At 37.4% G+C, this 25,327-nt stretch overlaps 4 protein-coding genes across 7 annotated transcripts; 2 read left to right on the forward strand and 2 right to left on the reverse strand.

Moving 5' to 3' along the window:
- Positions 1-888: 888 nt before the first annotated feature.
- LOC148154222 (uncharacterized) lies at positions 889-4,402 on the reverse strand. Of its 3 annotated transcripts, XM_088015129.1 has the most exons (4): positions 4,270-4,402; positions 1,997-2,046; positions 1,522-1,884; positions 889-1,437 (listed from the first exon to the last, which is right to left on the reverse strand). In XM_088015129.1, the coding sequence occupies exons 2-4, from the start codon at positions 2,043-2,045 to the stop codon at positions 1,259-1,261; spliced, it is 591 nt and encodes a 196-aa protein (XP_087871255.1). In that variant the 5' UTR covers position 2,046; positions 4,270-4,402; the 3' UTR covers positions 889-1,258. The 3 variants fall into 3 exon arrangements, with proteins under 3 accessions (XP_087871255.1, XP_087871254.1, XP_087871253.1); XM_088015128.1 differs by lacking the exon at positions 4,270-4,402 and having other exon boundaries at positions 889-1,434; positions 1,997-3,202; XM_088015127.1 differs by lacking the exon at positions 4,270-4,402 and having other exon boundaries at positions 1,997-3,198.
- Positions 4,403-4,765: 363 nt separating this feature from the next.
- On the forward strand, positions 4,766-9,625 carry LOC148154223 (programmed cell death 1 ligand 1-like). 2 transcript variants are annotated; one of them, XM_088015117.1, is made up of 4 exons: positions 4,766-4,841; positions 7,062-7,111; positions 7,224-7,586; positions 7,735-9,625. In XM_088015117.1, exons 2-4 carry the CDS (start codon positions 7,063-7,065, stop codon positions 8,007-8,009), a joined length of 687 nt encoding a protein of 228 aa, XP_087871243.1. In that variant the 5' UTR covers positions 4,766-4,841; position 7,062; the 3' UTR covers positions 8,010-9,625. The 2 variants fall into 2 exon arrangements, with proteins under 2 accessions (XP_087871243.1, XP_087871242.1); XM_088015116.1 differs by lacking the exon at positions 4,766-4,841 and having other exon boundaries at positions 4,974-7,111.
- Positions 9,626-12,969: 3,344 nt separating this feature from the next.
- LOC148154224 (uncharacterized) lies at positions 12,970-15,181 on the forward strand. The gene is given in 4 exon segments (XM_088015118.1): positions 12,970-13,084; positions 13,197-13,345; positions 13,347-13,563; positions 13,700-15,181. Coding segments are annotated over 4 exon segments (696 nt in total). The 5' UTR covers positions 12,970-12,984; the 3' UTR covers positions 13,930-15,181.
- A 1,403-nt stretch (positions 15,182-16,584) lies between these two features.
- On the reverse strand, positions 16,585-23,067 carry LOC148154225 (uncharacterized). The gene is made up of 4 exons (XM_088016072.1): positions 23,058-23,067; positions 22,934-22,990; positions 17,371-17,733; positions 16,585-17,092 (listed from the first exon to the last, which is right to left on the reverse strand). The coding sequence occupies exons 1-4, from the start codon at positions 23,065-23,067 to the stop codon at positions 16,920-16,922; spliced, it is 603 nt and encodes a 200-aa protein (XP_087872198.1). The 3' UTR covers positions 16,585-16,919.
- Positions 23,068-25,327: the final 2,260 nt, after the last annotated feature.

The following is a 25,327-nucleotide window of genomic DNA, read 5'->3' on the forward strand; positions in this document are numbered from 1 at the left end:
TTTCAGTTCAGCAAAACCTTGTTAATCAAATGTTAATTAAAATCATGTGTGCTGAATTAGGGAAATGACTAAAACTTGCAGGGCAGTGTGCCTGGTGCCGGTGCTGAAAAACACTGGATTCGATGTGGCATTTCAATCAATGAATGTTAATTGGCTAGAATTGAATGGTTGTTTGATGGTTGATCCAGCTTCTGTCGTTGACCTGAACCATACATGCAGCCTTTGTGATGATAATTCAACATTGAATTAACATATTTTCCAACAAGCCAACAGCGAAGCAGCTGTGTGGTTGGGCTATCCCACTCATGTAAACGGTGGGGGTGGACCGCTCCACTCCTTTTAGAAGTTGTAGATGTTTTTGTGTCAATATATCACACACACACAGTCAGTGAGAATTGTTATGAAAAAGTAAGAAAATGTACAGAAAGGAATCAGCACCCACTATCCTCTCCAGTGGTTAATTTAAATGTGATAACCCCCGCTCAGTAATAAAATGCTCTGACCCAGAGCGCTGCTGAGGAGGAAAGGAGGGGAAGGGGTGAGGCAAAACAGCTGACATTGATTCAATATTGATCAGATGTTGATCAGACATCAGCATTTCAGTCATTAGATTTCAACCACAAAACAACATTGATTCAATGACACAGTTTCAACAGTTTGATTGAATGGTTGTTTGATGGTTGATTCACCGTCATTTGTTGACTTCAACCAAAAATCAACGATTCTAACTATTTTTCAACGTTGATTTAACATCATGTGCTATCTGGGAAATCACTGAAACTGACTTTGTTCCTTTGAGCAAATTAAACTTTAGAAACTCTAAACTGCCCTGGATGAATCTATTGTACAGTTTTAAGAAAATGTGAAGAATTAAAACTCTGAGACAGATTTAGAAGTGAAAATATTTATTTCCATGATTATATAAACATATATCAGAAAAACCCTAAACCAATGAATGACAGAATCTATTTATATTCACATCATATTTACAAAATGTTGGCATTATTTACAACTATGAACATTCAACATTTACACTTTAAGTAGGAAAGTGCATAAAAACAAGCAGCAGATTTCAGGAAAGTTTTAACAGCAACTTTAGAAATAAAAGGACATTTAAAATTAGTCCTGACGTCTTTAGACAGAAATATTATTTCTTCATTGGTGTTGTTACAATGATTGACTTGGTAAACTTTATTTTTTTGTGAATAGAGTTTTATATCAGTGTTTTCAGAGTCCAGCTCTTGTTTCTCAGAAAAACTCAACATCTGATTGATTGTAAACAAATTTCCTTTTTAGTCATTTTAAAAACACAACACTGATATAAAACATAAATAATGACAGTAAGAGCTAAAAGTCCCAGTGAAACATGAACACCGATTCTTCCTCGTCTGTCTGGTTGTAGATTTTCAGTCGGAGGTTGAAGCTGATCAGCAGCTGCTGGAGAGAAAAGGAGAAACTTCAGTTCAGACCTGGAATCAGATGGATGTCAGCAAGAAACAGAAGCAGGAAAACAGATTTTACCAGAAACGTTGAGTCGACATCTTCCAGAGTTGAATCCATCTTCAGTTTTCACGTCACACAGATACAGACCAGAGTCTTCAGTCCTCAGTCTGGACACATGGAGTCTGATTCGTCCTTCTCTGAGGACGTCTTTGTCACTCTGGACTCGTCCTGAAAACTGATCATCCTGAGAACCTGGAAACTCAACACCTTCATGGACCTGATAGAGAACTAGAGGGCTATAAGGAGCCAACAAGCTGCAGTAGATGAACAGTTCCCTCCAGTTTCCCTGAGTCCTGGTGGTGAAGGTCCACTCCAGAGTGATGCTGTGGTTCTCCTCTGCCTCATAGCTGCTCTGGGTCACATTCACTACAAATGTTGCTGCTGAGGAGACAGAGAGGGAAAGAGAGGAGCAGACACACTGAGAACTGGAACATGGGAGTCTTTCAGCTCCATCTAGAGAGCTTTCTGTCACAAAGACAAGATGGAGACTGACCACAGAGACATGAGCTGAGGATGAGGAGCAGCAGGGAGATCATCTTCATCCTGAGAGAGGAAGAGGAGGAGGAGAGGCAGCAGGACATCAGGAACAACATCAGTCAGTATACAAGGAACAACTGTTTAGATAGTTTTGTTTTTATCTAAACAAAACTAAACAGTCACTACTGCCACCTTGTGGTAATAAAACGATGCAGCAGCAATTGGGACATGTTTTTATTCTCTGCAGCTGCTGAACTTTGTATTGTAAAACATTTGTGACAGAACTCAGTCATGTGTAATTCTTAAAGAAAATGCATCAGGGAATGAGGTTTAATCTTTTTACTGCTAAATAATGAAGGGCTTGTTAAGTCAATGACAAATTGTATAAGTAGAGTTTAAATAATTTGATTATACAACTTCAATATTTTTCTCATTTCAGAATGTTGAACACATTTTATTTAGATTCATTAGACAGAACGATGTTCCCTGAGCCTTCTTGTAATTTTGATTATTTTATTGATCTTATTCATTTATAAAATCAATAAAACATAAGTATACTAAACAGATATCAGGTTTCTGAAAAGTCTGTTCATTTCTATCCAGTCAGTTTCACTCTGGACTTTAATCATCATGGATTCTGGTTCTCTTCTTTCTTCCTCCAAACTCTTGACCCTTCATTTCTGAATGAAATATAAACTTTACTTTCATCTGAAAGCAGAACTTTGACCCACTGAGCAACGATCCAGTTCTTCTCTTCAGGTAAGATGTTTGTATGTAGGATTGTCTCTGGTGAATCCTGAGTGAAGGAGTGAACTGAGTCTGCTATGAATCCAGCATCACTTCACTCCTTCATCCATGTGAAACACTTTTGAATGTTTTTCCTTTTGACAAGCCTCTCAATTTAGCAGTTATGCCTGTTGCACCTTATTAGCACAGCTTTTCCTTCCACTCAACTTTTCACAAATGTACATTAATACAACACACTGCACCACCAGATTCTTCAGCAATAACTGTTCTTTACATGAGGACAAGTGTTCAGTGTTTTTGGTGTCAACATGTCTTCTGTCCAGCCAACCATAAAAAAACCATTAGAGGCCCAGGAAACCTTTGCAGCTGTTTTGAGTTAATTACCTGATTAGAGTGTGGCACTGTGATGTTCTAACACTGTACAGTACATTGTACAATATTTGTAACTTTTCTGAGAGACTGGAGGTTGGGTTTATTAGCCATAATAAAAGCTACAAAAAAAAAAAAAAATCAAAGCTCTAGAATATTTCACTAGGTGAATCTATATAGCATAATATGAAGCTATTGCACTTTTCAATTATTCTATTTTTTCTAATATTTTCATTTTTTGTGTACTTGTTTATTTCTACAGTGTAATGAGAAAAAACTATAAACACAGTTGTTGGTGAGAAAATATACATTTAATGTCTAAACATACATTCATCACCATTCAATGAATTATCACCGTTGAATGGGTAAAATCAACCATTTCAGAACCTGACATTTCAGTTTCTCTTTGGTAAAACTGCTGAGAGGAAACGCATTGGAATTTGAGCTGTGGGCGGAGTCAAATTTTAACTCCACCTCCACTGAGCAGAAGACAGAGGTCTCCGCTTTGTTTCCTCATAGAAACGTTTTCTGCCTCTGAACCTTCGTCATTCTCCAGTGTTGAAAGCTTATATTTTCGGAGACCGTTTCATTATAAATTATAAACAAATGAAATATTTTCTGATTGTGAAATATTAAACGTATTTCGTCATTGCAAACCTATTGATCTGTGAACCACTTCAGGAAACTGGCTTGAATTTTTCTGTTTTAAAAGCTGTAATTAATTACAGTAGCTACCGTGATGTTTTTCAAAAATACATACAGAATGACTGACTTGTATATTTATTTCGTCTGTTGAAAGAAAGAAACGGAATAAATGAAGCTATGAACGTAAATGGGACTGATTGTGTCGAGTCCGGTTTTATGTCTCCGGGCGCACCGAGACAACCAGAGACAACATGGTGGAGACAGTTTGAGTGTTAGACTAGCACACAGGAGGCAGATGGGAAAAACCGCGTCCAATACTAATAGGAGACAAAATATTCAGCTACCAGAACGATTCAGAAAAGAGAACAAACTACAGAAGATTAAATGTTATTTTTACAGATATATGATACAATCTTAGGATTTAATTGTTGTGTTTTATTCACAAGAAACATGATTCGCGGCTTTTTAAAAAGTGAACTAACTGTAAATTATAGATAAATAGATCAATACACAATAAAATAAACTTACTTGGCGCATTTTTCTTCTTTATGAACATCAACACTGTGTTGCTTCAATATCAGATGAGTTTCTGGGTCTTTCCATAACTTAGTGACGGTCCAGGGATCAAACCGAAGGTTGTTAGCAGCTTTTACGACAGAAAGCCGACAGGATAAGTCAGTTTTCACTACGGTCCTACTTGCTTTGAAGAAAAGAAAGACCCACCAAAAACCAGAGGACAGACATAAACACAGACAGTCAATCAGGAGGACAGAGTGAGACTCTGTTGAAGTAGGAGGAGTATATATGCTCAGTAGCTACAGAACACTCCTTCTGTAGCTACTTCTGTAGCTACTGTGACGTCACAGGCCGGCCTGGGAGGCTGGGCCAGGCCTGGGAGGCCGAACCTGACTGGCCCAGGCTCCCAGGCCGGCCTGTGACGAAACAAAGCGTCAGTAGCTACAGAACACTCCTTCTGTAGCTACTGAGTATAAATAAGAGGACTATAACGATCGACTGTCTAAGTTATGGAAAGACCCAGAAACTCATCTGATATTGAAGCAACACAGTGTTGATGTTCATAAAGAAGAAAAATGCGCCAAGTAAGTTTATTTTATTGTGTATTGATCTATTTATCTATAATTTACAGTTAGTTCACTTTTTAAAAAGCCGCGAATCATGTCTCTTGTGAATAAAACACAACAATTAAATCCTAAGATTGTATCATATATCTGTAAAAATAACATTTAATCTTCTGTAGTTTGTTCTCTTTTCTGAATCGTTCTGGTAGCTGAATATTTTGTCTCCTATTAGTATTGGACGCGGTTTTTCCCATCTGCCTCCTGTGTGCTAGTCTAACACTCAAACTGTCTCCACCATGTTGTCGCTGGTTGTCTCGGTGCGCCCGGAGACATAAAACCGGACTCGACACAATCAGTCCCATTTACGTTCATAGCTTCATTTATTCCGTTTCTTTCTTTCAACAGACGAAATAAATATACAAGTCAGTCATTCTGTATGTATTTTTGAAAAACATCACGGTAGCTACTGTAATTAATTACAGCTTTTAAAACAGAAAAATTTAAGCCAGTTTCCTGAAGTGGTTCACAGATCAATAGGTTTGTAATGACGAAATACGTTTAATATTTCACAATCAGAAAATATTTCATTTGTTTATAATTTATAATGAAACGGTCTCTGAAAATATAAGCTTTCAACACTGGAGAATGACGAAGGTTCAGAGGCAGAGTTTCTATGAGGAAACAAAGCGGAGACCTCTGTCTTCTGCTCAGTGGAGGTGGAGTTAAAATTTGACTCCGCCCACAGCTCAAATTACAATGGTTTCCTCTCAGCAGTTTTACCAAAGAGAAACTGAAATGTCAGGTTCTGAAATGGTTGATTTTACCCATTCAACGGTGATAATTCATTGAATGGTGATGAATGTATGTTTAGACATTAAATGTATATTTTCTCACCAACAACTGTGTTTATAGTTTTTTCTCATTACACTGTAGAAATAAACAAGTACACAAAAAATGAAAATATTAGAAAATAATAGAATAATTGAAAAGTGCAATAGTTTCATATTATGCTATATAGATTCACCTAGTGAAATATTCTAGCTTTGATGGGTTTTTTTGTAGCTTTTATTATGGCTTACAGGTAATAAACCCAACCTCCAGTCTCTCAGAAAAGTTACAAATATTGTACAATGTACTGTACAGTGTTAGAACATCACAGTGCCACACTCTAATCAGGTAATTAACTCAAAACAGCTGCAAAGGTTTCCTGGGCCTCTAATGGTTTTTTTATGGTTGGCTGGACAGAAGACATGTTGACACCAAAAACACTGAACACTTGTCCTCATGTAAAGAACAGTAATTGCTGAAGAATCTGGTTGTGCAGTGTGTTGTATTAATGTACATTTGTGAAAAGTTGAGTGGAAGGAAAAGCTGTGCTAATAAGGTGCAACAGGCATAACTGCTAAATTGAGAGGCTTGTCAAAAGGAAAAACATTCAAAAGTGTTTCACATGGATGAAGGAGTGAAGTGATACTGGATTCAGAGCAGACTCAGTTCACTCCTTCACTCAGGATTCACCAGAGACAATCCTAGATACAAACATCTTACCTGGAGAGAAGAACTGGATCGTTGCTCAGTGGGTCAAAGTTCTGCTTTCAGATGAAAGTAAAGTTTATATTTCATTCAGAAATGAAGGGTCAAGAGTTTGGAGGAAGAAAGAAGAGAACCAGAAACCATGTTGGTTAAAGTCCAGAGTGAAACTGACTGGATAGAAATGAAGAGACTTTTCAGAAACCTGATATCTGTTTAGTATACTTATGTTTTATTGATTTTATAAATGAATAAGATCAATAAAATAATCAAAATTACAAGAAGGCTCAGGGAACATCGTTCTGTCTAATGAATCTAAATAAAATGTGTTCAACATTCTGAAATGAGAAAAATATTGAAGTTGTATAATCAAATTATTTAAACTCTACTTATACAATTTGTCATTGACTTAACAAGCCCTTCATTATTTAGCAGTAAAAAGATTAAACCTCATTCCCTGATGCATTTTCTTTAAGAATTACACATGACTGAGTTCTGTCACAAATGTTTTACAATACAAAGTTCAGCAGCTGCAGAGAATAAAAACATGTCCCAATTGCTGCTGCATCGTTTTATTACCACAAGGTGGCAGTAGTGACTGTTTAGTTTTGTTTAGATAAAAACAAAACTATCTAAACAGTTGTTCCTTGTATACTGACTGATGTTGTTCCTGATGTCCTGCTGCCTCTCCTCCTCCTCTTCCTCTCTCAGGATGAAGATGATCTCCCTGCTGCTCCTCATCCTCAGCTCATGTCTCTGTGGTCAGTCTCCATCTTGTCTTTGTGACAGAAAGCTCTCTAGATGGAGCTGAAAGACTCCCATGTTCCAGTTCTCAGTGTGTCTGCTCCTCTCTTTCCCTCTCTGTCTCCTCAGCAGCAACATTTGTAGTGAATGTGACCCAGAGCAGCTATGAGGCAGAGGAGAACCACAGCATCACTCTGGAGTGGACCTTCACCACCAGGACTCAGGGATCCTGGAAGAAACTGTTCATCTACTGTGAAGCGAACACGGATCATGGAGTTTTAGTTCTATATCAGGTCCATGAAGGTGTTGAGATTCCAGGTCCTCAGGATGATCAGTTTTCAGGACGAGTCCAGAGTGACAAAGACGTCCTCAGAGAAGGACGAATCAGACTCCATGTGTCCAGACTGAGGACTGAAGACTCTGGTCTGTATCTGTGTGACGTGAAAACTGAAGATGGATTCAACTCTGGAAAATGTCGACTCAGCGTTACTGGTGAGAATAAATGATAATAAAATATTTCTGTTTAATAGTTAAATTCTTAAGATCTGTATTGATGAACCATCATCTTCATCTTCATCATGTATCCTCCTGGATCTCAGTTTTCATCAAATATTAATAAATATTTCTAATTTCTCTCCAGCAGCTGCTGATCAGATCCAAACTCAGAGACCAACTTTGACTCCAGAACCAGAGAGACGAGAAACGAGGACCAACATCATCGCTGTGACAGTGACAGTAGCAGGAGCTCTAATAATAAGCTTGATTGTATGTTTTATTTTTTTAATGAAAAGAAAGAACAATAATAATTTGACAATTGTAGTTGGAAAATGTAAAACACATAAAAGTTTTGTTCAAGTGAGTTTGGATGATAATTTTGCCACCAAAAAAAACATCAGGTTAGATTTAATGATCTGATGAGTAAAATGTTAGATTGTAATGAATGAATATTGTAATAATATTGATATTTATCTGTTTATTGTTGTTGTTTCAGTTTCCTGTTTTAAATCATTTCTGAAAACAGTCAGAACTATTGATCAGTTATTGTCTAAATGCTGAATCAGCTCTTTCTTTTCTCTAAAGTGAATAGAAGTTTAGTGACTTATCCACTCGGCTGTTTGTCATGAAAGCTGCTAATAACCTTCGGTTTGATCCCTGGACCGAGCCCAACTGGAAGCGGATAGACAGAAATAGTCAGTCTGTCAGTCGGTAGCTTCCTTGGTCTTTAGCTTTAGAAAAAAAAATTGTGATTTTCGACTTTTATTGAAGTTTCACAAATCAGAAAAAGGTTTCATAAATCCCAAACATGGTTTTAAATATTCTGCTATTAGAGCAGAATAATCTAGTCCAGGTTTGAAGTGTCTAGGTATAGTAGATTTTGAACTACAGTCGATTAATGATGCGGAAGGAATTGAAAAATTAAGTGGAATCGCCCTTTAGCTATTGGAAGCTAGAAATGGAAACCAACTTCAGCTTCGTATTTGCTTAAAACTGTGAGCTGCGCTGAAGAAAATAAGAGAAAAGTTATAAAAAAAAACATACAGAGGGTGAAAATAATTAAAATGAAATGAAGATATATCGCAGATTAAAAAATAAAATCTGAAGGCTCGGATCTATGGGAAATAGCACCCCAGGGATCCCTCGACCTCCTTACCTGCCCTGACCTAAAGAAAATACGAGATAGAAATCTAAGCATTTTCAAAACAATTTTATTGAAACCACTGATATTGAAAGACCAACATTTTTGTAATATCTAATAAAAAAATTGATCATACATGACCTACTTCAAGACTTTTTAATGGCGAATAGAACAGGCAATATCCACACGGACCAACGACAAGGACCCCAACGACATCAACCACATATGCAGCGAACACATATGGAACTGATCAGCTTCAACCTCCAACTGAGAATCTACAACCAGACAGACTGGGAAGAATTGGAGTTTATGTTTCACTGGGACTTTTTGTTCTCATTGTTTTTTATTTTTTTATGTCAGTATTGTGTTTTAAAAAAGCAAACTAAAAGGAAATCTGTTTACAATCAAACAGATGTTGAGATTCTGAGAAATGATGGCTGGACTCTGAAAACACTGATATGAAGGGCTAGTAAAGAAAAAAACATCCATTAAACTTTATTTATTAATAGTTTATTAATTAAAGCAATAATGTAGAAGTAATACTTCTGTGTAAACAGATCTGTCATGTTTAATTTTATCCATCCATCCATTTCTTTACACCCTTGCCCCTAGTGGGGTCAGGAGGGTTGCTGGTGCCTCTCCAGCCAACGTTCCAGGCGAGAGGCGGGGTCACCCTGGAGAGGTCGTCTGTCTCTCACAAGGCATTTTCTTTGATTTTAAAGAAGCTTTAAGTTTGAATGTAGCTGTTAAAATTTTCCACTGAAATCTGCTGCTTGTTATCTTTCTGTTTTTTTATTCACTTAATGTTTTATAAAATGTAAATGTGGTAGATAAATATGTAGTAGATGAACAATGGTAAATAAATGCCAACACACTGTAAATAAGACAACATAAATTAATATGTGTTCTGTCATTGTTTGGTTCAGAGTTTTTCTGACATATTTTTAAGTTTAATCATGAAAATGAAAAACTTATAAAAATTGTTATTTAGACTTTTACGTCCTCATTTTAAGCAAAAACTATCAGAACTCTAAAATTAATTCATCCAGTTCATAGTTAATGTTTTTCTCAGAGAGTTTTATGTTTTTCTAGTTGTCAGAGATTTTTTTTAAAGCATCTAATACCTGAGTTACTGCAGCAGATTTAAACTATCTTTGAATAAAGAGCCAAACAAAATTATTTCAAGGCCATAAACTGAACCTGAGCCTCAGTTTGGACAACAATAATCTGCACATAAACACATTTATTGTTTAATCAGATGTAAATGGTAGAACATGTCAGAACCAGTAAACAGAATCAGATCTTTTCCAGGCCAGTTTAGTGATTCTAAAGTTTAATTTGCTCAAAGGAACAAAGTCAGTTTCAGTGATTTAACCTCTGCAGCTGAACCTGAAACATGTGAAGAGACACAATCTCCCTGGAAACGAGGAAAACTCTGAGATCAGAGGAGAATCACTGAGTGGAAACGAGTCTGGATGGAAAAAAGTCTTTATGCCATCAGTTTGGAGCAAATGTCAGAGTTTCTGATTCTTTAGTTGTTTATCCTGAACATCTTTACTGAACGTCTCTGAGGATTCAGTCACATTTAATCACAGGCTGACCTGAACATCCAACATTTATTAACTCTTTAATTCCTCATCCTGGATCCATTTTAACTCAAACTTATGTGTTTTTTTAACAATATGAATAAACATTGTTTTGCAAACTCTCATAAATATATGAAAACTCTATAATTCTTCATTTTTTGTTTCAAATATTTAGCACTGGTCAGCTAAACCAAACTAAAGTCAGGAAGAATGGTGCATGTTAATAGAAATACATTCTGATTAGGAATTAAATATAATATGGATATTGCTGACAGAGATTTCAAGGTGTTGAACTGAAAAACATCTAAAGTATTCCACCATACCTGGTCACCTGTTCACTTCCTGCTTCTGCTCTTAGAAAACTTTGACCTCCAGTCACTTCAGGTCAACCTATGATAATCCAGGGAACTTCCTGGTTACCTTTCAGCTTCTGATTGTAGCCTCACTACCACAGAGCAAGTGGGGAAATGAGGACATCTAATGGCAAAAAGTGAATCCATCCAGAGACTCTGAGGTCCAGCTGATCTAGAAATGTTACTGAAACTCTTTTCCTCTCCAAACTGACTCTGGTTCTGAATGTGGTTCTGGTGGAGATCAGAGGAGGAAACAAACCAGAACCTGGTTCTATCTTAGATGACAGGAGAACAGATCCGTCTGTCTGTCTGTTTCTGTCTTTCCTTCAGTCGCTCCTGTCAGGACTTCATACCAGTTTGGTTTCATGTTATTGTTGATCTGCTGTCACTAAAACCAGCTGGTTTCATGTCAGGATTCAATCTTCACATCACAACTAATCAGTTTTTATTATTTCCTTCAAGATGTTGGATGAACTCGGTCCAGATAACATTCACTCAGACAACAACTGGGATCTGCTGGTACTTGTAGCATTTTAATAATCAACAGTTTGGAGGAAATCAGACAAAACTACAGTTTCTAAGTTTCAAATGGTTTTGTAGAAGGAGAAAGAGAAGAAAAATCTGATGATTATTCTGCTCTGATTTCCTATCAAATCTATTCAGAGAAAAAGTATGAAAAGGTGCAAAACTCAGTTAAAAAAATAAACAAATAAAATGAACCAGAAGCATGTTGGGAGATGTAATGACAAAATTCAAATTGATAAAACTCTGAGCACCAAGAGTTTTATCAACCAGCACAGACTGGGTACAGTGAAACATTTACACATGCATGACTCCACTTTTCATGTAGAAACAACTTGCAGGAGAATCCCAGACGACTTGCTCAAACTTGTCCTTTGTAGGTTTTTGCTGAGATGAAGGTGTGTTAGCGCTCATGTGAAGCTGGGTGTCAAGTAGGAAATGAGGAAAAACTTGTAGAATAAATGTGTTGCTGCTGGTGCACCGACTGTGACTCAGAGTTAATGTTGACTGAAGTAGATTTTCATGTGAAACAGTTAAAAATCCTAAATCTCCATGAATCCAGCTTGTAGCACAAGTCAATGCAGTATATTTGTAATGATATTTTTTTATTTTCATTAACCTGTTTTCCTACCTGAACTATTCTGGAAGCTGAAAGTTTTATGTCCTTAATATATTTATGCATTTTCAAGAAGTTCTTTAATATTGATCTGATCTCCCCGATAGTCATCAAAATGAAGGATGGTGTTTAGTTAGTAGGTGTGGTTTAAACCTAAACCACACCTACTAACTCCTGTTATCAGGAGTTAGTAGGTGTGGTTTAAACCTAAACCACACCTACTAACTCCTGTTATCAGGAGTTAGTAGGTGTGGTTTAAAAATCACAGAAGTTTAAACCACACCTTTTTTCTCTTACCAGCACGTCGTCCTGCTCCTGCTGTTGAGTTTTTTTTTTCTTTGATCGTTGGAGATCATGAGCAGCATTCACAAAGTTGTTCAGAAATAATGCCAACCTCTCAGCATTTACATCGGTTCTTATCCTGCGTTACTTCAGGACCAGCAGACGGTTGTCTCCACAACTGATCAGGTGAGTCAGTTCAATTTTATTGTTTAGTTTTTGTTCTGACTCCTTCTACTGTTTCGGCGGATTCGAAAAACGAATAACGATTTGAAAATAATTGCTGTTAACAGGCTAGAACCTGTTATAATGGTAACGCTCTTTATTCCGGTGTTTGATGCATTTACTGAATTTAAAATGACAAAGTGTTTCAGTTCTGACATTCGTCGAGAGAAAATTAGTCAGAAGCAGACACAATGAGTCGATACAAAGATTTGATGCCAGTTATTGAAGTAATCGGCTGCAGAACACAATGGAGTTTTTAAGGAGACATTTGTGTGATTTGTTCATTATTGTACAAAATAAATGCGATAAGCAGAACACACAAATATGCGCGAAGGAATGAAGCAGCATGTGACACTGCCAGAGACAAGTTCATCAGGTATTTCAGCATACCCGGCTTTGGGCTACACACCCTCAAACCAAACGCACTTGTTGACTCTATTGTTCAAAAATCATGCTCTCTCACTTGTGCACATGAAAAACAATTTATTATTTCTTGTAGTTAGTTACAAATTAATTTAGAGATCCGTTCAAGTGATTATGTACGATTCTCTGCTTTTGTCTACATTTTCAATTGCTTCAATTGCTTATTGCTGTTGTATTTGTTTATAACCACAAGGTGGCAGTAGTTATCTATTCTTGTCACCAGGACTCCAGTTGTTCATTGTAATGACTGATGTTCCTGATGTCCTGCTGCCTCTCCTCCTCCTCCTCTTCCTCTCTCAGGATGAAGATGATCTCCCTGCTGCTCCTCATCCTCAGCTCATGTCTCTGTGGTCAGTCTCCATCTTGTCTTTGTGACAGAAAGCTCTCTAGATGGAGCTGAAAGACTCCCATGTTCCAGTTCTCAGTGTGTCTGCTCCTCTCTTTCCCTCTCTGTCTCCTCAGCAGCAACATTTGTAGTGAATGTGACCCAGAGCAGCTATGAGGCAGAGGAGAACCACAGCATCACTCTGGAGTGGACCTTCACCACCAGGACTCAGGGATCCTACAGGGATCTGTTCATCTACTGCAGCTTGTTGGCTCCTCATAGAGAACTATGAGGACCTGTAGGACGTCCATGAAGGTGTTGAGATTCCAGAGTCTCAGGATGATCAGTTTTCAGGACGAGTCCAGAGTGACAAAGACGTCCTCAGAGAAGGACGAATCAGACTCCATGTGTCCAGACTGAGGACTGAAGACTCTGGTCTGTATCTGTGTGACGTGAAAACTGAAGATGGATTCAACTCTGGAAGATGTCGACTCAACGTTACTGGTGAGTTTAGATATTATAAATATTTTTTTATATTCATAGTTCAAATCCTGACTCCTGTGTTGATGAACCAACATCTTCATCATGAATCCTCCTGGATCTCAGTTTCCACTAATAAATATTTTTGGTTTCTCTCCAGCAGCTGCTGATCAGATTCAAACTCAGAGACCAACTTTGACTCCAGAACCAGAGAGACGAGGATGGATCTTGATCATCATCTTCATCACTCTGGGACTGACAGCAGCAGCTCTGATCATATTTTTCTGTTGTTTTTCAGTGAAATGTTTTCTGTCAGGAGAAAAAGACTTTTATTCTAGTGATGATAAAAAGTCAACAGAGACTTCAGCCTCCTGCCTAGTAAAAATATAGATTGAAAGGAATGCAGACCTGCAGCATCAACACAGAAAACTCTCCTTCTGGTCAATTATCTTCACTAAGTGAAGGATTTCAAGACTGAATCATTACATACAGTAAATCAGTCTTTTTATATATCATATAATCTAAGATTATAATTTACTTTTTAAGTTCAGTGTTTCAGGTTTTATATGATTTTCTTCCTTCTGTTCATAAACCAGCAGCTGATCTCAGGTATTTTCCATCTGCATAGAGATGTTCTGGTTCTGACCCGTCCAGCTGCAGCTGGTTCTGCTGGCTGCTGGAAACAGACGTTCTGGACTCAACCAGAACCTGAAACCAGAACCTGGAACCAGAACCAGAACTAGAACCTGGAACCAGAACCCTGATCTGATCTGATTTCAGCTGCAGCAGCTGATGAACCAGTGAAGCTCTGGTTCTGCTCCACTGGTTCTGGTTCTGATGGTTCTGCTGAAATAAATCCAGATTTCTTCCCTCATGTTGTCAGAACCTGATTCACTGCAGAACCTTTTAACATCAACATGAGCTGCAGCTGTTTGGACTCAGCAGAACCAATCCAGCTGCTGGATCTGACCTCAGACCAGTTCTACCATCAGGGTTATACTGGAGCGCCCCCTGGTGGTGCAGTTAGGAACTGTGAGCTCATAGAGCTGAAGGTCTGAGTGACGGACTGACTGGATCAGTTCAGATTCATTTGTTCTGGTTTTATGTTTTTACCACCAGAATCTCTTCAATTCTTTGTTAAAGTTTTATCATCAATGTTAGTCTTAGATATAATTAATCAGTTTGTTTTATTGACATGTTGATCATGTTACAACATGCTGGACAAAACAAAAGTAAACCCCACATTAGTTTAGTTTACATCAAATAGCGACTAAATTTATTTATTTATAGAAAGTGATGAAGAGGAGCTGCTTCTCCAAAACCAGCAGAAATGTTGGATCAATTAAATATCTGGAGATCAATCAGCTGATCAATGTTTTTACTGGGATATTTTTTGGCTGCTTTATAAAATATTTATTAATAAAAATTATCAGATTATTAATTCTGATGTTTTATTATTTTTCTATTTTAGCATTAAAATAAGTTTTATAATATCAGCAGGATTGTACTATCAGCCCATATCATGTTTGTAGTGATTTCTGTTTGCTTCTTCTTTAAAATGTCCTGAATCACAAAAATATTAGCAAATATATCAGTACGTATTTATGTGTTATTAATAAAACACTGATATTATAAACTAAAATGTTTTCCAGATTGTTTTTGCTCATCCTGATCTGAACTGATAGTTTTTACTTCAGCAACTTTTAAATTTCTCCTCTTTTTTTGTTTCTTATTGTTGGCAGAAATATGAGGATTAAAATCCCACCTGAATCATTTTCCAGTCCAGCTGCTGTTCATGTTACAGTTAAACAACAACATCAGCAGATGAACCAGTTCTTATGGTCCAAACTCCAGCAGGAATCAATAAATACTGTTATAGCAGCTAAAATCATTTTAGGCTACTGGTGGTTGTTCTTGAAAGGCAGTTTTACGTTCGCTCAATTAAGATTCATGATGCCGATCTTCCGCTTGACATAAAATAAAGTCATTTATTTGTCAGAACAATGTCCATTGTCTTACTGTTTCCATTTAGATCCACATAAATTCGACATCCATCCAAACCAAGCACAGTAGAAAACTGTTTGCCTCTGCCTGTTAACACCAGAATGATGGTTGACCTTAAATAACCCATCCCCCCCTTCAGAAACTCAGAACTCAAAATCAAATACGCCCCCTGCTGGCGATAAACACCAGAAAGGATAAATGGCTCCTACAACTGTAAATGTTTTACCTTCAGCTGAAATTATTAGACGCTGAGTCAGCATCTTTCAGAGATGAAACCGACTTCAAATTGAAGTTCACTGATTGATTATCTAATTCACAGGTTCATCTTTTCGTATAGTTGTGTTTTATTTGAACAAAGAAAAAGTCATTATTAGTGATTTAAATCTGGAGGTAAAAGCAGAGCCACTGCTTCACATCTGAAATGTTTCTCTTTGTCCACATGGTGGCGCTCTAAGATCTGACTAAAACAGGGGTGGGCAATCCTGGTCCTCGAGGGCCGGTGTCCTGCAACTCTTAGACGTCTCCCTGGTCCAACACACCTGAATCAAACAGCTGAATTACCTCCTAAGTGCAGTCATGTTCTCCAGAGTCCTGCTAATGACTTCATTATTTGACTCAGGTTGAAGTAGAGATACATCTAAAAGTTGCAGGAGACCGGCCCTCCAGGCCTGGAGTTGCCCACCCCTGGACTAAAAGCTGCTCAGCAGTGAAAGTTAGTTTTTCTCCTTTCAGTTCTGATGTGAAAACACAGACTTAAAAAGTTTCCTTTAATGAAATGTGTTTATTTCTGATTATTAAATATTGATCTGATCAGCTGATCAGCAGCTTCATCCTGATCTTCACTTCAGGTTGAGTTAATTATTTACTGACAGGTTGATGATGTCATTCAGTTGACTCAACACTCAGCACATCATTTGTAAATAATTAATTTCTGCATTAACTGATCATAATGTAACAGATTCATATTTTTCTACTTCCTATTTACTGATGTAACTTCAGATAAAAATCAAAGTTAGAAAAAAATCTCAAACACTCAAAACATAAAGAGCAACAATTGATTTTTATTTGTCATTTTGCTCATTTTAGAGATAAAAATACAGAATCAATTCTTGGAGGTGGAGAGAAACTTTAGGTTTAAATTAATCTCATTAATTAGGATATAAATTACAAATCAGATCAGAGCTGGTCTGTGTAAAAAAGATGAAATAAATAAAACAGGTAGAAAAGCTGCAGCAACAAAATAAAAGCATAGAAATGACTGAATGAAAACAGATGAAATGTTTCTGTGATCAGTAACAATAATCAATAATCTGAAGCTTCAACGTTTCATAACGGCTGCAGATCCATGTTGGATCCACTGGAGGTTCTAGAAAGTTCTAAGCTGAGAGTTTGGTTCTGATCTGATCTGGATCTGCTTCCTCGTTCATCTGCTTCATTAAATAAAGACGAAGAACCAACCCAGTAACCAGTGGAACCATCAGAACGGCTCCAACAATCAGTCCAACATGTTTGTTTCTGCTTCCATCTTCTTTTCTTCCCTCCTTGTTTTCTGTCAAACAGAATCAGAGCTGAAGGTCAGAATCCATTTCTCTTCATCTGCTGCTCTCAGACCAGCTGCTTCTGCAGCAGCTTTAGAAACACAAACATCTGGGCTGACAGGTTCACTGCAGAACCAGAACCACATCTGGCCTTAAAGGGATATTCCCCCTAGATTAGCCACAGAGACTCTGGAGACATTTTACCTTTAAGAAGATTCACTAATTGGACATTAAACCACTTTATGCAGCTTCCTTCTTTCACTGGAACATAGAAACCATGAAAACTCACCAGTAGGAGGCGCCACATCCAGGAAGACGGTCCCGATGGGGTCAGAGGTCAAAGTGCGTCTCTTCCTGCCGGTTGCTTCTCTCTGGAAAACCCGACACTCGTATGTTCCCGTGTCGTTGGTCGTCACGTTGCTCAGAAGCAAAGACACGTCTCCGTCCTCCATCCGTCTGTCCTGCAGCTCCACCCGCTTCCTAAAAGATGGATGCTGGTTCTCTGGGTCCGGCTGCTCGTCTCTGAACAGGAGGACATATTCTGGTTCCAGGTCCGGTCGGGTCCACTTCACAACCACAGCAGGTTTGTTGTTGGGGAGTCGGCATGGCAGAGAGACGATCTGTCCAGGAACAGCTGAGATGTTTTTATGAACTACAGGACAGAGAAACAGAGCAGAAAGGTCAGAGGTCAGAGTGAACCGGTCCACTTCCAGCAGCAGAGACCAAGGAGAGACACTGGACTCTGACCTGGACTGGATCAATGGATCTAACAAGGATTATTGGTTATTTATTGATAAATGTATTTTATTCAGTTATTCAAACTTTTCTGTTGGTTTAAATCCTTTTATGATTTAATAATTTTAATCATCATAATGAATGAACACATGTCGAGTTAAACTGTTTGAGTTTCTACTTCCTGTCCTGCTGACAGAATCAGGATTTACATTCAGTAACTTTCACTGCACATTTTTCACATAACAGGAATATTTCTGACTAAAGTCCAGTCCTTTACATGATGGTACCAGAATTTAACGACTAATTTGAAACATTTAAATGTGACACAGATTGAACCTTTATGCAGTGAAAAGAAAAAGTTTGAAGTGAAATCTGTAAAAGTTAATGTTTTAGGTCAGTTCTATAAACTGGACTTTTATGATTCTCCTGTCTGGAGGAGAAATATTGTTCATTTGTGGCAGGGGTCCCCAAACTTTTTCCTGTGAGGGCCACATAACTTTTCCTTTCTCTGGTGGGGGCCAGAGTCAGTTTGTAACAGGAAAAAGTGTGACGATTGCAGGAGTACCTAAATGTAAAAATGTATTGTTTTCCAGAAAGCACAATCAAATAACCCTCTCTGGGTTCTTCACAGAACAAAAGTCAGGAAATAAATAATAACACTATTAATGAAATAAATAATAACACTATTAATGAAATAAATAATAACCATATTAATGAAATAAATAATAACACTATTAATGAAATAAATAATAACACTATTAATGAAATAAATAATAACACTATTAATGAAATAAATAATAACAATATTAATGAAATAAATAATAACACTATTAATGAAATAAATAATAACAATATTAATGAAATAAATAATAACAATATTAATGAAATAAATAATAACCAAATAACCCTCTCTGGGTTATTTCAGAGAGGGTATGAGCCGCACCGTTTTTTTAAATTATTATTATTTTTTTAAACAGTAAACATACACATATAAGCCTCAGTTATCTCTGCCGCTCCAGGTTTTCCACAGTGATGAAGCAGCAGCAGAGGGGAGCGGACAGCCAAAATCTGAGTCATAACAGGTCAATTGAATATCACATTTATTAGGGTTGAAAAAGAAAAACTGAACTGATTACGGTAGTTTCTGAACGGTAATGTTGAGAAAATAAATTTGAAATAAGCTAGTTTTAAAACTTAACTTGTCTTGATTCAAATGGCCTAATTGTGGTTTTGAAATCAGTAACTTATTCTGGCCTATTGACCTTTATGTTACCTGTAGTTCCAGCAGATGGTTTGCTAGGATCGTTTGAACTGCCTTTTGTCTGTGGGAAAACAATACAGTGGAAGTTGTAGCTTTTCACACTCATCTGTGAAAAGCCGTAAACACGGCAGGGGTTTCTGGCTTGAGAGAGGGTCAGAGATAGCTCCTGGTTGGAGGAGCAAAGATACGCCTTATTTGAATAAATGAAATACAAGAGGATAAAACTTTCTACACAGAAGTAACAAATTAGATTTGCTCTTGCAACTCTCCAAAGATGTCTTTGCACGTCTTTGCTTTCTTTCCTTCTTTCCATTTATGTCAGGTAAATGAATGTATGTCTCCGTTGTTCTGCAGTTTCTGGTGTAAGTTTGTGCATTGTCTTATATTGGATTAAACTCTGTAATTCTGTGACGTCAACACGCATTGTTGTTTTCCTTGTGGCCACACGTGGCCCGCCGAGAGGACCTGGGATCTAAGGAAGAGAGAGCCAAACTTTTTTCCAAAGTTAAACTTATTTAGAATTTCTTCCTTTACAGTAACTAACAGTAAAAGTGCTGATCCTTCTGTCTGCTACTATCAAGTGCTAAATGAAAATGGGCGCCTTCTTCTTCTTCTTCTTCTTCTTCTTTAGATTTCAACGGCAGCTTGCATCCATTATTGTTGCACTACTGCCATCTATCGGATCCTAATATCTATACCTCAAATTCTCATAATGATCCCAGTATTATTTAAAAAAACTGAAAAATCTTCTTTTTCCCCTCAATGCTATTTAACTGATCAACAATATTCTCAAATTTCAAATCCCTATTAAAACCTAATTCCGTTTTAATGGGCGCTTTCTTCTTTTATTTTCAATTTTGACTTCCAATGATTCACTTCCAGAGCTGTTGCCTTGCAGCAAGAAGGTTCTGGGTTCGATTCCCAGCCCGGTCTTTCTGCATGGAGTTTGCATGTTCTCCCTGTGCATGGTGGGTTTTCTCCAGGTACTCCGGTTTCCTCCCACAGTCCAAAAACATGTCAGGTTAATTGGCCTCTCCAAATTGCCCCAGGTGTGAGTGTGTGTCTGCATGGTTGTTTGTTTCTGTGCTGCCCTGCGACAGACTGGCGACCTTTCCAGGGTGACCCCGCCTCTCACCCAGAACGATAGCTGGAGAGGCACCGGCACCTCCTGACCCCACTGAGGGACAAGGGTGTAAAGAAAATGGATGGATGGATGGATGATTCACTTCCTGCTAAAGAGCCCCCTGGTGGTGGAAGAAAAATCCACATACAAGCTGCTGATAGTCCGGAAAATACCATGTATGAAAAAAAAAAATCTGAATGCTCTCTGGTATTGTTCAGGGGACCAAATGTGGAGGCGGGCTGGATCTGGCCCGTGGGCCGTAGTTTGGGGACCCCTGTTTTATAGATTCCTTTGCCATCAGATCTTTGGGAGATAAATGGATAAGACATGTAATGTAACCACCATTCCAGTGATGTCAGGACATTAAGAAAAACATAAAATCAGAACAGCATTATTTCCAATTATTTTCAACTTTCAACTGATCTCACTACAAAGACAAGATATATAAACATGCATACATTTTGTGTTTTTGCAAATATCCACTAAGTTGAACTGGATTCCTGCAGCTGGTTCCAATCATGTTTACCACTCAGTTACATAGAAAGACTTTCCTTCCTGTGTGTTGAAGCTCTTTAGGTGGAGATATTTTCCATTCTTGCTGGATGAACAACTTCAGTTTCTAACTGTCTGATGTTTCTATTATTGTATTTTGCTCTTCATAATGTGCCAAACATGTGCAGGTCTGACTTGTAGACAGGCCATCCAGGACCAGGGTTGTTCTATGAGGAAGCTGTGATGATGTAACACGGGCAGAATGCAGCTTAGCGTTATCTTGCTGGAATAACCATGTCACGAAAACATGACAGTCCTTCTCCTCCTCTGGAGAACAAGACCTGCATGATTATGAACCTCATCCCAACTTAAGTGTTAATAATTGACTATTTGGGGGAATCTCCCTTTACACCTAATTGTGACATGAACAAATGTTTACTCATCATAAACTTTCCCGTCTTTTCTTGTGCCTGATCCAACTTTTTTGGAACCTTTTGCAGGAATCAAATTCAAAATGAGATTATTTGCAAAAACACAACAAAGTTTATCTGTCTGAACATCAAATATCTTCTCTTTGTTGTGTATTACAGGTTTAAAAGATTAAAGAATCATCATATTTTTATTTTATTTTTGACTTATGCAATATCCAAACTTTATTAGAATTGGGATTAAACTATTAACACAAAATGGTCCAATAAACATATTTTCTTTATAAATTTCATGCAGCTGTCATGAAGCGTTTGGCAGTCAGACTCTGGGTAAACTGAAGAAATGAGTTTAACGACGTCCCAAATGAACACAAAGTCAGGAACCAGAGGAGAGAAACGACACACGACCAAAACGGTGTGCAAAGTAGGCAAACAATGACAAAGACGAGGCAGGGAGCAGGAGACACACAGATGAGATTAAATACTGGAGGGATTAATCAGCTGCAACCAATCAGGGGCCTGACATGACAACACAGAGACTAAATAAACCAATAAACACATAAAAACCATATCCTCATTCAGCTACTGATTGGTCTGCAGCCACTAAGCTGTCTACATGTCCAAATGTCAATCAGTCTTAGGTTAACTTACTTTATTTACTAATAAAATAAGATATATGATTTATTTACAAATCAAATAGCAAATGATACAGATCTATGCACAAAGAAACTTTCAAAAGTTAAAACAAATAAATCAACCATTAACATGTAACGGTACTCAAGGCTCCACATGTCACATATAACAAAGTAGAAAATCTAATCAACATAATGACTTTCACTGTAACTCTTACGCCGTTCGTGACTGAGTTCTGACTTATAATGTTTTCTTACCTATTCTTTTTTCTTTTCCTTTTGACAGAACAACCCTTTTAACCATTTCAAGTCTGCCATAATCATCCATTCATGTTTTTCTACTAAACCTCATAAAAACTCTTAAAGTGTGAACTTTATTGCCGTTACTATTTTCAGCGCTAAGTGAACTTTAGGAAAAACCCGACTCTGTTTCTCAAATAGACACCTGAACAAGCATGATAACTTCAGGAATATTATTTAATTTTAGTTTCATTCAATAAATTAAAGTTTAATTCCATACATTCTTAGCAATAACAATATATCTGAAGCAAATGGAGACTAACCTGTATCTGTTAATGCAGATCCCGATATTAGGCAAAGACCCACAACAATCAAGGCAGCGATCATGATGACAAATATCTTTCAGATGAAGGATTAAAACCTGAGCCGCGGTTCAGTTTGATTTAAAGCCAGAGGTGAAGAGCGTGGCTTTAAATCACACCGATAAGCCCCGCCTTACCAAACACACGGATCATCCCACCTTCTTCTTGACACCGTGTCGTATTTCAACACCATACAGTCATTTAACAGTAGGGGGCGCCATCACAGATACAAATTCCCCAGACATTAAATCCACAGCGTCATGACTCTCCTTTACTAACGAACAATGACCTGATATGTGACTAAAAGTGTTTTTGCGCAGTTTAGGTGACTTTACTACATTGTACATCGATGTATGAATTAGAAAAAACTTTATAACAAAATATAATTTACCAACATAATTTTATTCCTTATTTCCTTAATGCCCTGGAACAGATCAGGCTGATTAGACACTGATTTTTTTCCCTCTATCGAAAAATACATGAAATGTTAAACCTGAAGGTAAAAATCAACACAGTTGCTATTTATTTAAAACACCTGATGTATTAATTCAATGTTACAGAGGAAAACAGAGAACTCACCTGGCTTTGAGCTGGAGCTTCTGACGCAGAAATAGACTCGGGTTTCTGTTCCCACAGCTTAAAGCCACACCCTACATTACTATTGGAGGATGTTTACTGCAGAAAAACGGCTCATAAACCTGACAGCAGCTCATGCTGTCCCTGTCTTACTATGGGTATTACAGGTGTGTTAAACAATGTTTCCTAACAACAAAAGCTGTGCATCTTTATAGTTTTCCCTAACAGCTTTCATGCAGTTATCAACTCAAACTCAAGAGTTTCATAACAGTTACCACATAAACTTATAAAGTGGCCAAAGTGAAACATTTTGTTTGCTAAAGGCATCAACTGTAGCAAAACATTTAAAATATGAAACAAAAGCAAATATTTCCTCCAAACAGAACAACTTGCAACCAGGAGAGTGAAATCTTCTAATTAATCGTTAAATAACAGGTTTTTATTGCTTGTCAGTCGAGGTGAGAAAGAGCATCAGGCAACTGGTAATTAAACCATAAAAGTTCATTATTTCTAGATAAAGGAGCAGAAACAGACACTTAACATCCAAACCCTTCTGATGATCTTAGTGTCTTTTAACGTCTGGATGGAAACATGGAAAACAATCTTAATTCATTTGACTTTTCATTTAATACTTATGTTAGCAATCCTGATCTGAGTGATAAATTACGGTTTAATAATTTTATTTCTGTAACAGAAAACAATCCCCATCATTTCAACACTTCAATAGAAAAGCAGACATAATTTTTAATGACTTCAGACTCGCATTACTCAATTCCTCAGAGAACAAATACATTAAAAATTCTGATGACTAAGAATATGCAATTATTTTATGTATCTGTAATAAAATTAGTTATGTGATGATTGAAAATGTCAGCTTAGTAAGTCAAAATGATAGAAATGAGAAAACAGCTTGTTTTCTGAGGTAGGAGCTGTTGGTAACAAGAGCTGAAACATTATCAGCTGCAGCACAAAGTCTGCTGACCTTAGAGGACAGGATGGTGAATAAAGATTGAGCATCTCTGAGGATAACCATGCATGAAGTTAAAAACAAGACAAGAATTTTAAAATTAATCCTAAAAATGTACCAGCATCCTGTGGAGAGAAGATAAAATTCAATGTTTTGATAACTATGTTACAGAGAGTAAACAAGAATGTCAACATTGGACAGTATCTGGACAGTATCTGTCCAATGCAAGTCAAGCAGAAGAATCTGACAATGCGAAGGTGATCTGGGAAGGTGAACCAGGCAGGTTCTGCTCCAGAAGGAAATAAGAGGACTGTTCATATCATAGCAGAAGTATGACACATGGGTTTAAACATGCAGTTAAACAAAAACTTCCAACACAAACACACCAGAAACAGTTTGACAGCTGAAGTTTGTCAAATCCTCCAGGCAGACATTAAGGCCAAGATCACAATGGAAACAGCAGGATAATTATAATATAGAAAAAAAATCATATTTGCCAAGTTAAGCAAATTGTGTCTCCAGAATTAAAAGCTAATTGCAAGTAGAAAGAACCGGCCTCCTTTCACAGTCGTAGCACAAGATCCATCTCTCTGAAAATTTCCCATCACATTACCAGAGTGATGGCTCTTGAGATTACCTAAGGAGTCTTAAAACAAAATATTTTGTAAAATAAAACAGCTAAAAGTCAGTTGGATGGATGAAAGCTTCATAGATCTGTAACTAACAAAGGAAGCAGACAAAAAAATTGTAAAAGATCCTGAATTCTTTGTTTAATAATGAGACAAATAAGAGATAAAAACAATTTACAACAAAAAACTTTTAAAGAGCATGCAATTGTTATATCAAATAAAACAAAACATAAATAAATAAATGAGAATTACTCAAGTTCAGGTAAAATCCCAGGTTCCTCAGTAAAACATGTTAGTTTGTCTTTCTTTGATAACAAATGGAAAACATCTGCTGTGCACTTCAACAACACTTCACACCAAACAGGATCCTATTGTGAGTATCTTCACCAGTCCTGCGGTGTTGAGGAACCTAAACATGACAGGACCAGGGTTGTTTCCTCTCTGTTTACAAAACAGTTGACAGAGAAAAGTGTTTTGTAAACACTTTTACACCCTCTTGAGAGGGTTGTTTCCTCTCTGTTTCCTCTCTCTGGTGGCTCCCTTCAATATGTTGGCTGTAACCTGATCCACTCACTGAAGAAAAAAACACTTTTCTCTCTCAAAGTTAAAATTTCCCTTCAGCAACAGGTTTGGCTCAGAAAATTCAGGCAAACACTGAAACCACCAGCAGTTTAGGGAGCAACGTGAAAAGGGGCAAGAAAAACAGTAAATTTCTCTATTCTTGTTAAAACTTAAGCTGTTGTTAAAACTAAGCCTTTAATTTCCTGCTGAATCTGACCTGCTGACCTCAGAGGACAGATG

This window comes from Poecilia mexicana, unplaced genomic scaffold, assembly GCF_051168715.1.
Source record: "Poecilia mexicana isolate PSO_F unplaced genomic scaffold, ASM5116871v1 scaffold_18, whole genome shotgun sequence".
Classification (NCBI taxonomy): Eukaryota; Metazoa; Chordata; class Actinopteri; order Cyprinodontiformes; family Poeciliidae; genus Poecilia; species Poecilia mexicana.

What these genes read in the sequence shown, in the direction of transcription:
- LOC148154222 (XM_088015127.1), bottom strand. Translation starts at nt 2,096, where the DNA reads ATGTTGTTCCTGATGTCCTGCTGCCTCTCCTCCTCCTCTTCCTCTCTC. An exon ending in CCTCAGCTCATGTCTCTGTG is followed by an intron (nt 1,885 to 1,996) that starts GTCAGTCTCCAT and finishes CTGTCTCCTCAG; the next exon opens with CAGCAACATTTGTAGTGAAT. An exon ending in ATGTCGACTCAACGTTTCTG is followed by an intron (nt 1,438 to 1,521) that starts GTAAAATCTGTT and finishes TTTTCTCTCCAG; the next exon opens with CAGCTGCTGATCAGCTTCAA.
- LOC148154223 (XM_088015116.1), top strand. Translation starts at nt 7,012, where the DNA reads ATGTTGTTCCTGATGTCCTGCTGCCTCTCCTCCTCCTCTTCCTCTCTC. An exon ending in CCTCAGCTCATGTCTCTGTG is followed by an intron (nt 7,112 to 7,223) that starts GTCAGTCTCCAT and finishes CTGTCTCCTCAG; the next exon opens with CAGCAACATTTGTAGTGAAT. An exon ending in ATGTCGACTCAGCGTTACTG is followed by an intron (nt 7,587 to 7,734) that starts GTGAGAATAAAT and finishes ATTTCTCTCCAG; the next exon opens with CAGCTGCTGATCAGATCCAA.
- LOC148154225 (XM_088016072.1), bottom strand. An exon ending in AAGCTCCAGCTCAAAGCCAG is followed by an intron (nt 17,734 to 22,933) that starts GTGAGTTCTCTG and finishes TCTGTCCTGTAG; the next exon opens with TTCATAAAAACATCTCAGCT. An exon ending in GGATGTGGCGCCTCCTACTG is followed by an intron (nt 17,093 to 17,370) that starts GTGAGTTTTCAT and finishes TCTGTTTGACAG; the next exon opens with AAAACAAGGAGGGAAGAAAA.